This window comes from Papaver somniferum, chromosome 2 (genome assembly GCF_003573695.1).
Source record: "Papaver somniferum cultivar HN1 chromosome 2, ASM357369v1, whole genome shotgun sequence".
In the NCBI taxonomy this organism is placed as follows: domain Eukaryota; kingdom Viridiplantae; phylum Streptophyta; class Magnoliopsida; order Ranunculales; family Papaveraceae; genus Papaver; species Papaver somniferum.
The window spans coordinates 61970727-61983323 of NC_039359.1; the positions used below are offsets into that span (position 1 = coordinate 61970727).

At 35.8% G+C, this 12597-nt stretch overlaps 2 protein-coding genes across 2 annotated transcripts; both read right to left on the reverse strand.

Annotated features, from left to right (window-relative positions):
* Positions 1 to 752: 752 nt before the first annotated feature.
* On the reverse strand, positions 753 to 7126 carry LOC113351189 (protein CHROMATIN REMODELING 25-like). Its single transcript, XM_026595219.1, has 7 exons — positions 7005 to 7126; positions 3074 to 3113; positions 2778 to 3010; positions 2302 to 2542; positions 2051 to 2139; positions 1834 to 1966; positions 753 to 922 (listed from the first exon to the last, which is right to left on the reverse strand). Exons 1-7 carry the CDS (start codon positions 7124 to 7126, stop codon positions 800 to 802), a joined length of 981 nt encoding a protein of 326 aa, XP_026451004.1. The 3' UTR covers positions 753 to 799.
* Positions 7127 to 8563: 1437 nt separating this feature from the next.
* Positions 8564 to 11593, reverse strand: LOC113351190 (protein CHROMATIN REMODELING 25-like). Its single transcript, XM_026595220.1, has 11 exons — positions 11384 to 11593; positions 11214 to 11309; positions 11063 to 11119; positions 10966 to 10992; positions 10708 to 10803; positions 10513 to 10563; positions 9881 to 9955; positions 9678 to 9764; positions 9056 to 9144; positions 8839 to 8971; positions 8564 to 8660 (listed from the first exon to the last, which is right to left on the reverse strand). Exons 1-11 carry the CDS (start codon positions 11552 to 11554, stop codon positions 8601 to 8603), a joined length of 942 nt encoding a protein of 313 aa, XP_026451005.1. The 5' UTR covers positions 11555 to 11593; the 3' UTR covers positions 8564 to 8600.
* Between the last annotated feature and the right edge of the window lie 1004 nt (positions 11594 to 12597).

Here is a 12597-nt window from a genome sequence, read left to right on the forward strand (position 1 = left end):
TGATTTAAAATCTGTAGTGGATCTTGGACCGGAAATGTGGGCCAGGGTAAAGGCTAGAACATGTCGTTTTACTCTCATGACTACAAACGCATGTGAAACTTTCAATTCAAGAATAGCTGATGTTAAAGGTCTTCCAATCTTCCATTTAGTCGATTACATTCGAAGGCTCCTTATGGAATGGTTCTACTAGCTCTTGATTGGCAAGATCCTTTGAGTAAACATGCACGGGATATAATCAAAGAACGGTGGGCTGTGGCAAAAAGGTTTGTGGCTTGCCATTTTTTGTTATGTAGAAATTAGTTACTACACGCTTAGCAAATGGTTTTTTACGGCCAACAAACTCAACACCATCCGCCTTAACACCATTCCTCCCATATATGGTAGTATATTGATTTCTTGTTCGGGCAGTTGAGTTAAGTGAAGTTACGTCGGACTGTTGAGATGATCCTTCCATTTTTCGGATGGTTTGAGATATTTATTAACCAAAAGTACCTAATAACAGTGATTTTCTTTACCCTAAGCACAAACGAAGATGAAAATGTTGTTCATTTATACTTATGTTGGCAAACATATATAGAATAAAATGCCAACTAAATATAGTTGGCGCGTCCCATGTTCACCTCTCATCTCATGTTTAACCGAAAACAAAAAAAGAATTCATTTTCCTGCTTTTGACTAATTGTAATTAGTCAAAAAGTATTCTTTTCCTATTCTTGGGAATTACCCTCAGCATAGGAGTTTTCAAATTTTCCAATTAATAGTAATTTTCTTGCCGCTGCTTTCGACTATTTGTAATTAGTCAAAAAGTATTATTTTCCAAATATTCTTGGGAATTACCCTTTGCAAAGGAATCCATTATTACTGGCATGTTTCCATGTTTACACACATTGACCACATTCCCTTCAAATTCTCTCATCTGTACCTGAAAAGTGAAAACCAATTTCTTTATAAGGGGAAAAACCAAGCCTCTCTCACTATTAAAAATTGTGCAGAAAAATGATCCAATAAGGGACAAATTATTGCCTCTCTGACTAAAATAGAGTGCAGAAAAAGATCCAATAAGGGACAAATTGTTGCCTCTTTTGGGAAGTAAATACTTATTCAAAATTCAAAGCAAATAGGTGAGTAGTTTATCAAAACAAAGAAAAAGAAAATTATAAACAAATTCAAAATCAAAGCAAATGAGTGGGGTAAGAAGATGCTTAACCCAGTCTACAATTCCATATATATATATATAGAAACCAATGAACCTACCAAAATCAGCTAATGAGGATTCTTCAAGTATGTCTTTAACAAATATGGATACTTCTGCTAATGGAGTTTCGGAAAAATGTTTTTCTAAAATTCCTTCAAAAAGAAGCCGTCGAAGCAACCAACAAACCAATAACCTACCAAAACCAGCGGATGAGGGCTCTTCAAGTATGTCTTTAACTCCTCTCTACTTCATGCAATGCTCTACAAACACCGATTATAACTAAAACCAAATTGAAGATTTAACGGCCACCACATATATGGAAATAGGAGGTTCATAAACACCCAGCGTTTTGTAGATTGGTAACTCCGGTGCGGATGATTCCATGGTGAGTAAACCAAAATTAGTGAATCATCTCTAAGGAGGCCCATAAGAAGCTAACTTCTTCCCACCTGATTTCTTGCTATAAACGTGATGTAAATTAATAGTGGAAACTACTTGCATAAAGTAATAGAAAAGCATGTGTTGTATGTAAATGCAGGATGGTTTCAATTAAGACAAATTACTGCAAAATGAGGCTTCCTGTTAACTAAAATTTATGCAATAATTGGAGAAGTTACGTTGCTAGAATGAATACAAACCTGAGTATAGTTGGAAACAAGAACAATACGGTCATCAGTTTTGCTACGCAATTGGGCCAGCAACCGAGCTAAAACATGCATCTTCCCAAAAAGTTCAACCCAAACCCCATCACCACCAGTCCATGCTCCAGATCTAAATATTTACAGTGTTTACACTTAAATTAGAAATATTTCGCGGAAGATGGAAGGAGATAGAAAAAGTAAGGTGAATATATACCTTCCAAAAAACATTGCAGGAGGAAAAAAGCAAATGCAATCCTCAAATCCCGACGTTCCTAACCCACTTTTGATCGTATTATAGATAAGCTGAAAAGAAGATGTCTAAAGTGAACATAATACTAATTATCGAAGTAAAGACAATCTAAAACAGAGTAACATAATTACATAACATATATGATACTTTTAAAGCAAAAACAAAAGCCTTGAAGAATAAATATAGCTTATCAAGACAGATAATCTTAGACTTACCTGATATGGACTGTGCGGTCTAATGAAACTGTCTAATCCAGAAACAACATCATCCCTAGTGCTCTCACAAAGAGCAATAAGTTGAAGTCTATCTCCGACCCATTTCTTAATTTCAGATTCCCAATTACTTACAAGGCTGGTAGGAGTGACAATTATTGCCTTTTTAGCCATGGGCTCTCCATCAAATCCCTGCCGAAGAAGAGTATACAGTAATGCGATTGACTGTAAAGTCTTCCCCAAACTGCAAAAGATAACCAAAATAGCACATTGAGAACATGATAAGAGAATAAAAAGACAATGGACTAGAACATCAATGTCTGATAAAACATCTGAAATAGGTAAATCCAGTACCACATATAATCAGCTCCCAATAGTTTTCCCAAGTCAACACTCCAACCACATCAATGGACTAAAATTAGCTTTCCCAAAGAGTCTCTTTACTGGTAAAGTAAGAAAATAACAGAAAAGGATGATACCGTTGATGAGGACGGAGGAAACGAACAAGCACCGGATCTACCACTATCAAGATAGAAGTCACACACTCCTCTCCGGATTCTTCATATTTCCATAACACCAAAGGCTCTATTCCTTCAGGCAGAGTCACACTTGGCTCCGGAGTGTCTTTCTCAGCACTTGGGGTATCCGTATGGTTGCTTATTCCAATTACCACTGGTCTTGATGAACCCCATGGTACAAATCTTTTACTAGACTATGCTATGTATTCCGGATTAAGAAAAGAAAGACAAGTTGCAATCATTTGAATATTGGTCACAATTTCCTTCTTAGCATCAACTTGGTATTTTTTCTCTGACCTACAAAATCAAAAAACCCAAGAAATCAAATTACAAAAATGAAGAAGAAAAATTGAAATTGAAACTACAAATTGAATATAGTTTGTTACCAGATACCAAAATCACCAATAACAAAAATTTTAATCCAAACCCCCAATGATCTTGTGATAAAACTAAAGGGAAATTAGATTTAATTGAGCTTTAAATCAGAAGTTGCAAATGGACTGAAAAATGCCCTAGAAAACATCGAAAATTTATACTAACATAAACACGAACTAAAAACCCACAGAGAATGTTCAAAAACTAAAGATTAGATACAACGTTATCACCAAGAACAACACAAGATCTTCATAGTCATCAATCTTACAAAAACCCCTTAAAAATCTTGTTTCAGAACTCTAAAACTATTGAGAAAATAAAGATAGAAAGAATACAGGAACCCTATGCAAAAGAAACGATTGTAATAATGGAAATACATGAGAAGAAAGAGCAAGTAAAATCAGCCTTCAACTCAAGAATCACTATCACAGTTGAAGGTTTTAATAAAACATAACACCCAATTGAACAGATCGAACTCCACTGATTATACCTAATTGAACAGATATAGCTCCAACTGATTAGATCGTCTTCTTTTTGTTCAGAAGAATTTGCAGCTTAGGGTTTTCATTGGAGGCGGAGCTGGAGAGAAGAACCGACCGAGAAAAAGAAAGAGAAAAAGGGAAGTGAGGGGAGAAAACATCTTTAGGTTTTTGTATAAAAAAATTGAACGATACAGATTTAGTTAAGAAAACTGATACGGATTAGGGATATCTTTGGACGGTAGGGGTTTGATTAAAGATTGTCATGCGGATCAACACAAATGTGTTTTCTTTGTGTTCTCTTTGTGATTTCTCTTTGTGTTTCCGGTTTAAAATTCGACTAGTCACACAAGTCATAGAGGAATTTTAACAAGTCATACAAGTCATGAAGTAGCTTTAGTTCACACTAGTAGACTCAAGAAGCATAAAATTTATGAAGATCAGTGTTGATTCGAAATTCAAATATGAACCAAGAAGCATAAAAACTTTGCATGATACATCATCAAAATCGATAAAAATGAATCTCAGCGTCGATTCGAAATTCAAATGTGGTATAACACAACACAAACTATGAACCAAGAAGCTTCGGGAGGGTTCTGACTTCAAACTTAGCATGATACATCATCAAAATCGATAAAAATGAAGCTCAGTGCCGATTCGAACTTCAAACGTGGTATAACATCATACAAACTATGAACCAAGAAGCTTCGGGAGGGTTCTGACTTCAAACTTAACATGATACATCATCAAAATCGATAAATATGAAGCTCAGTGTCGATTCGAAATTCAAATATGAACCAAGAAGCATAAAAACTTTGCATGATACATCATCAAAATCGATAAAAATGAAGCTCAGTGTCTATTCGAACTTCAAATGTGGTATAACATCATACAAACTATGAACCAAGAAGCTTCGGGAGGGTTCTGACTTCAAACTTAGCATGATACATCATCAAAATCGATAAAAATGATGCTCAGTGTCGATTCGAACTTCAAATGTGGTATAACATCATACAAACTATGAACCAAGAAGCTTCGGGAGGGTTCTGACGTCAAACTTAGCATGATAAATCATCAAAATTGATAAATATGAAGCTCAGTGTTGATTCGAAATTCAAATGTGGTATAACGGCATACAAACTATGAACCAAGAAGCTTCGGGAGGGTTCTGACTTCAAACTTAGCATGATACATCATCAAAATCGATAAATATGAAGCTCAGTGTCGATTCGAGATTCAAATATGAACCAAGAAGCATAAAAACTTTGCATGATACATCATCAAAATCGTTAAAAATGAAGCTCAGTGCCGATTCGAACTTCAAATGTGGTATAACATCATACAAACTATGAACCGAGAAGTTTCGGGAGGGTTTTGACTTCAAACTTAGCATGATACATCATCAAATTCGATAAATATGAAGCTCAGTGTCGATTCTAAATTCAAATATGAACCAAGAAGCATAAAAACTTTGCATGATACATCATCAAAATCGATAAAAATGAAGCTCAGTGTCGATTCGAACTTCAAATGTGGTATAACTTCATACAAACTATGAACCAAGAAGCTTCGGGAGGGTTCTGACTTCAAACTTAGCATGATACATCATCAAAATCGATAAAAATGAAGCTCAATGTCGATTCGAACTTCAAATGTGGTATAACATCATACAAACTATGAACCAAGAAGCTTCGGGAGGGTTCTGACTTCAAACTTAGCATGATACATCATCAAAATCGATAAATATGAAGCTCAGTGTTGATTCGAAATTCAAATGTGGTATAACGGCATATAAACTATGAACCAAGAAGCTTCGGGAGGGTTCTGACTTCAAACTTAGCATGATACATCATCAAAATCGATAAATATGAAGCTTAGTGTCGATTCGAAATTCAAATGTGGTATAACGGCATACAAAATATGAACTACGAAGCTCTGAGAGGGTTCTAACTTCAAACTTAGCATAATACATCATCAAAATCGATAAATATGATGATCAATGTCGATTCGAACTTCAAATGTGGTATAACATCATACAAACTATGAACCAAGATGCTTCGGGAGGGTTCTGACTTCAAACTTAGCATGATACATCATCAAAATCGATAAATATGAAGCTCAGTGTTGATTCGAAATTCAAATGTGGTATAACGGCATACAAACTATGAACCAAGAAGCTTCGGGAAGGTTCTGACTTCAAACTTAGCATGATACATCATCAAAATCGATAAATATGAAGCTCAGTGTCGATTCGAAATTCAAATGTGGTATAACGGCATACAAACTATGAACTACGAAGCTCTGAGAGGGTTCTAACTTCAAACTTAGCATGATACATCATCAAAATCGATAAATATGATGATCAGTGTCGATTTGAACTTCAAATGTGGTATAACATCATACAAACTATGAACCAAGAAGCTTCGGGAGGGTTCTGACTTCAAACTTAGCATGATACATCATCAAAATCGATAAAGATGAAGCTCGGGGTCGATTCGAACTTCAAATGTGGTATAGCATCATACAAACTATGAACTACGAAGCTTTGATAGGGTTCTAACTATAAACTTAGCATGATACATCATAAAAATCGATAAATATGAAGCTCGGGGTCGATTCGAACTTCAAATATGGTATAACGACCCGAGTCTCTCACTCAGATGAACTGGAGATGGATTATATATGTTCTTATCATCTCGGGATCGTATATTGCACGAGTTAGACCCGAGTCTCTCACTCGGATGAATTGGAGATGGATTATATGAGTTCTTATTATCCTGGGTTCGTATATTACACGAAAATGTTAACACATAGATTAAATTCTTTGCTTCCCAAAATAATTTCTCAAAATCAATATGATTTTATTCATGGAAGTAATAAAATCCAAGAGTTGTTTGGCAGGTGAATAATGGAGAAGATATAAATATATGGTCTGATTCAGAAATCTAGCATTTATTCGAATGTTGTTGACTATCCTTGTTCTGCATCAGTCTCTCACTCAGTCTCTCACTCGGATAAACCGAGGATGGATTATATGAGTGGTTATAGTCCTGTGTTCGTATATTACACGAGCTAAAACCTTTATTGTAACCTTTATTTTGTTGTATATTTTTACAACAAAGACGTAGATAAAATATCTAAGCTTATAACTCCTTTCAAAGAACATGAAGTAGATAAAATATCTAAGCATTAAAAGCAAAGACAAGCCGCTATACATACATAACTTAGATCTAGAACTACAACTGACATCTTTTTCCACCATACACATCCAGAAAAACAGGGACCAACATGCTGGACAGGAATTATACTATAAAATCATATGATTACAGGTTACTCTTCATCACTTGTACCATTCACCTCTATGAATTGTTTCTTGAATAGCTGCACCGCAAGTTCGCATCGATAACGAGTCGCGAAAGCAGGTTTGACTTTACAAACAGGTTTCTTCCTAACCATATGCTCGATAAACTTGAAGGCAAGCACCCCACAAGAGTTACTGCATAATTAGTATATGGATCAATTCTCCAAATATAAGGTTAAAAATTCAAGGTTTAAAATAGATTTAAAGTAAGACTCATGTATCATTTTGCATAGGGGTTTTTAAGTCAAAACTACACCACCATGGACCGCGGTTGTATGCTTTCTCCAAATAATCACGAATTTGACCGACTTCCGGGTGAGTTTTGCCTGAGCGATTATTACGATTTGGTCTAAGAGAATCATAAATTATAATTTCCTTCTCCTTTACTTGAATGGAGACTACGACCCAGTGACTCTCTTTAATACAAACTACACTATATACGAAATCAACCTTATCCCAAGAGGGTAAATGCTCACTAGGTGGGCAACCACGGCGTCCTGCTAACCCAGTTCTCAATCTGTCGACTTTGGCAAAATCACCAGCCGCACAAAGTTGTTGTTTCACGAGCAAGGAAGCTCAGTCACAATGTCGACTTTGGCGCCTCCCATGTTCACATCTCATCTCATGTTTAACAGAAAACAAAAAAGAATTCATTTTCTTGCTTTTGACTAATTGTAATTAGTCAAAAAGTCTTCTTTTCCTATTCTTGGGAATTACCCTCTGCATAGGAGTTTTCATATTTTCCAATTAATAGTAATTTTCTTGCCGCTGCTTTCGACTAATTGTAATTAGTCAAAAAGTATTCTTTTCCTAATATTCTTGGGAATTACCCTTATTACTGGCAATGTTTCCATGTTTACACACATTGACCACATTCCCTTCAAATTCTCTCATCTGTACCTGAAAAGTGAAAACCAATTTCTTTATAAGGGGAAAAACCAAGCCTCTCTCACTATTAAAAATTGTGCAGAAAAATGATCCAATAAGGGACAAATTATTGCCTCTCTGACTAAAATAGAGTGCAGAAAAAGATCCAATAAGGGACAAATTGTTGCCTCTTTTGGGAATTAAATACTTATTCAAAATTCAAAGCAAATGGGTGAGTAGTTTATCAAAAAAAAGAAAAAGAAAATTATAAACAAATTCAAATCAAAGCAAATGAGTGGGGTAAGAAGATGCTTAACCCAGTCTACAATTCCATATATATATATAGAAACCAATGAACCTACCAAAATCAGCTAATGAGGATTCTTCAAGTATGTCTTTAACAAATATGGATACTTCTGCCAATGGAGTTTCGGAAAAATGTTTTTCTAAAATTCCTTCAAAAAGAAGCCGTCGAAGCAACCAACAAACCAATAACCTACCAAAACCAGCGGATGAGGGCTCTTCAAGTATGTCTTTAACTCCTCTCTACTTCATGCAATGCTCTACAAACGCCGATTATAACTAAAACCAAATTGAAGATTTAACGGCCACCACATATATGGAAATAGGAGGTTCATAAACACCCAGCTTTTGAAGATTGGGAACTCCGGTGCGGATGATTCCATGGTGAGTAAACCAAAATTAGTGAATCATCTCTAAGGAGGCCCATAAGAAGCTAACTTCTGCCCACCTGATTTCTTGCTATAAACGTGATGTAAATTAATAGTGGAAACTACTTGCATAAAGTAATAGAAAAGCATCTGTTGTATGTAAATGCAGGATGGTTTCAATGAAGACAAATTACTGCAAAATGAGGCTTCCTGTTAACTAAAATTTATGCAATAATTGGAGAAGTTACGTTGCTAGAATGAATACAAACCTGAGTATAGTTGGAAACAAGAACAATACGGTCATCAGTTTTGCTACGCAATTGGGCCAGCAACCGAGCTAAAACATGCATCTTCCCAGAAAGTTCAACCCAAACCCCATCACCACCAGTCCATGCTCCAGATCTAAAAATTTACAGTGTTTACACTTAAATTAGAAATATTTCGCGGAAGATGGAAGGAGATAGAAAAAGTAAGGTGAATATATACCTTCCAAAAAACATTGCAGGAGGAAAAAAGCAAATGCAATCCTCAAATCCCGACGTTCCTGACCCACTTTTGATCGTATTATAGATAAGCTGAAAAGAAGATGTCTAAAGTGAACATAATACTAATTATCGAAGTAAAGACAATCTAAAACAGAGTAACATAATTACATAACATATATGATACTTTTAAAGCAAAAACAAAAGCCTTGAAGAATAAATATAGCTGGAGAAACAAACAAATGGAGTATTTTCTACAAATTAGGATAGGAAGTGGAAACTAATTAGTTCTAAGCTTTGTTTTCCATCATCTGAAATGGGAACAAAAAAAAAACACTTCATCTGATGAAGGAAAATCAATAAATTAGTTATACAATTTTATGTTGCACTAAACTACATTTCATGCTTTGAAATTGACCTCTACTTGACTACACCTTGCTTCTCAATAATGCTTACTAATGGTGTAAAGCTGGACATCTGTGGATTATCATAGAGAATGATAAATACGCCACAACCAATACAAGAGTACATGAGCTTATTTTGCATCCCCAGAAGAAGCATAAGTGTAAGAGCACACAACAAATACCAGCTGCTAACAAAGAGAGCACTCTCCACTGATACCCTACCTTAGGATGATTGCAAAGCTTTTTCAAAGCAGTGATATATGCCAAAAATTTTGATTGTTTCACCTCTTCAGATATTGCTCGCTTAACCTGAAAGAAGAGACCAACGAGAAAAGATACTAATTAGAGAGAAATCAATTACATTAATTTACCAGAAGGTTCTCTGAACCATTTGAAATGGACAAATGAAAAGAAAAAAGACCTACATTTTTGGAATGTATAAAATGGTTATATAACTCTGACTGAAGAGGACTCAACTTGCAACAGACAACTTCAACTATCTGCAGACAAATTCAATGCAATAAACTTCAGGTGTAGTACAAGTTCAGATGAAGAAATTTATACATTATGGCTACTAGTATCAAGCAGATCAAGGAATTACTGTGTTATCAAACAAATGCCGCTCTTGAGAATTTGAGATGATTAAGATAAGGGACTAACTGACTAAGTGACCAATTTCTAGTGATGATTAAGATAAGGGATTAAGTATCATATGTTAACGTTCACATTCCAGTGATGTTCCCGGAACAGATAGCGTAGCCTTTAATAATCAAAGAAACACTGATTTCTCAATGATGTTGCTTGGTACAATCCACGAAGCGTGTATTTGTACCTTATTTCTGATTCGCTGGGGTCATGCAGGTGGTTATTTACTCTTATAGTGTCCCTAAGTATAACCTACACTGACTCCACCTACGTAATGTTAAGGACAAACTCATAAAGGTGAAGATGGGTGCAAACTGTATCGAAAATATCTTGTAACATCGCAAAACTGAAAACTATCAAAGGCGAAATGGCATTGCATAACACATGAAGTAGACTGAAATTGTTGAATTACCTTTGGTGGTAGATGATTTGATAGCAAAGCATTGGTCCTCCTCAAAATAAACTGAAATGAAAATCCACAAGAGTAGAAAAGACGAGGTTAACTGCTGCTTATTCCAAAACCACAATAGTAGAAACATACAAATAAAAACAGAATATCACAAGCTCGGGGGATGTTTAACCGTTTCACACACTGAAACAAGATTACCTGATTTACTTTTGTGCTTAATTCAGCAGATCGCTCAACGCTAAGATTTCTCTCTTCTTCTGTTGATGTAGGTTCTCTTCCAGAAATGATCGGTGACTTCATTTGATGAGTTCAAAAATAGATGAAACGTTACATTGCCAGCATCTATCAGCTAGATTATTAATAACAATGAATACAAAAAAAAGGCAATTCACTCAACTCATAGTATCATCGAAAATATGCAGCATCCCCCAAGATTCCTGGATTGGTAAAATTAACCATCGCAAAGAACTCTTCCAGATCATTCTGCCATTAATAAACAAATCAACATAGGTAAAACTATGTTATCAGAGAGACATAGATTAAGGACTATTACCTGCATCTGGGTCCCTGACAATAATATGCGTCGGTTGCATGAAAGACCAGCTAATGCCTGAATTCAAAACAACCATCTTCGAGTTAAGGATAGACAAACAGTATTTTATACATACCATGATAATACAAGGAAAGATATATGATAATTGTACCCGATTTGTTAGTGTCTGGACTGTGCGGTCACAGGATCCACTTTTGTCAAATTTTGACGAATGCATTCGGAATGTCTCATAGGAAACAATTAGCACCTTGTAAAATATAGAATGAATCAGTATCCATGCTAAAAGTAATAGCTTATCAAGACAGATAATCTTAGACTTACCTGATATGGACTGTGCGGTCTAATGAAACTGTCTAATCCAGAAACAACATCATCCCTGGTGCTCTCACAAAGAGCAATAAGTTGAAGTCTATCTCCGACCCATTTCTTAATTTCAGATTCCCAATTACTTACAAGGCTGGTAGGAGTGACAATTATTGCCTTTTTAGCCATGGGCTCTCCATCAAATCCCTGCCGAACAAGAGTATACAGCAATGCGATTGACTGTAAAGTCTTCCCCAAACTGCAAAAGATAACCAAAATAGCACATTGAGAACATGATAAGAGAATAAAAAGACAATGGACTAGAACATCAATGTCTGATAAAACATCTGAAATAGGTAAATTCAGTACCCCATATCATCAGCTCCCAATAGTTTTCCCAAGTCAACACTCCAACCACATCAATAGACTAAAATTAGCTTTCCCAAAGAGTCTCTTTACTGGTAAAGTAAGAAAATAACAGAAAGGTAACAATCAACGGTATCGTGACTCTGCCTGAAGGAATAGAGCCTTTGGTGTTATGGCAATCTGAAGAATCCGGAGAGGAGTGTGTGACTTCTATCTTGATAGTGGTAGATCCGGTGCTTGTTCGTTTCCTCCGTCCTCATCAACGGTATCAATGAGACCGTTATGACCAATATTATGGAAGACCTAATTGAGCTTGCAAAGAATTGTAATGAAGATGTTGATGCCGAGACTTTAGTTAAGGTAGAAACGGATGAAGAATGGTTGCAAGGTTTGATAGAGGACCATGATATAAAAGAGGTGAGTAATTCACTTGAGTTTTTCAAGGATGAAGAGGATTTTGTGATACAAGAGATTGTGCAAGGTTTGTCTAACCCTTTTCCTATTGTTTCTTCTCATTTACCTCTTATTGGTTTGAATGTATGTGCCTCGAGAATATTGTTGAATGACTTTGTTTCTCGATTTCCGCTATTAGAGATACTTGATTCACAAACAATGCAGGTTTTGGAACAAGAAACCGTGGAAGTACCCGACTTCTATATTCTTTATACACTCCCAAGTGTGAAAAAGAATAAGTGTGGGGAAACTTTTATCGGCTAATAGCTTCGTTTCTATTTTATATTACTAATATTTGTGCGAAGCTAGTGTTTGCAAAACAGGTTCTATGGGTGGATCCCCAACTTTTCAGATTGTTGGTGTATGGGGAATTCATCTTGCAAGTCGGGCTGACGACTTTAAACGGAGGCAAC

Excerpts from the sequence above, each read along its gene's own strand:
- LOC113351189 (XM_026595219.1), bottom strand. The coding sequence starts at position 7,126 with ATGGTTAGGAAGAAACCTGTTTGTAAAGTCAAACCTGCTTTCGCGACT. Across the intron at positions 3,114-7,004 it reads AATGGTACAAGTGATGAAGA|GTCAGAGAAAAAATACCAAG; the intron begins GTAACCTGTAAT and ends TTGATTTTGTAG. Across the intron at positions 923-1,833 it reads TTGTTTCCAACTATACTCAG|GTACAGATGAGAGAATTTGA; the intron begins GTTTGTATTCAT and ends TTCACTTTTCAG.
- LOC113351190 (XM_026595220.1), bottom strand. The coding sequence starts at position 11,554 with ATGGCTAAAAAGGCAATAATTGTCACTCCTACCAGCCTTGTAAGTAAT. Across the intron at positions 10,564-10,707 it reads TAAGCACAAAAGTAAATCAG|TTTATTTTGAGGAGGACCAA; the intron begins GTAATCTTGTTT and ends TTTTCATTTCAG. Across the intron at positions 9,765-9,880 it reads ATTTTATACATTCCAAAAAT|GTTAAGCGAGCAATATCTGA; the intron begins GTAGGTCTTTTT and ends CTCTTCTTTCAG.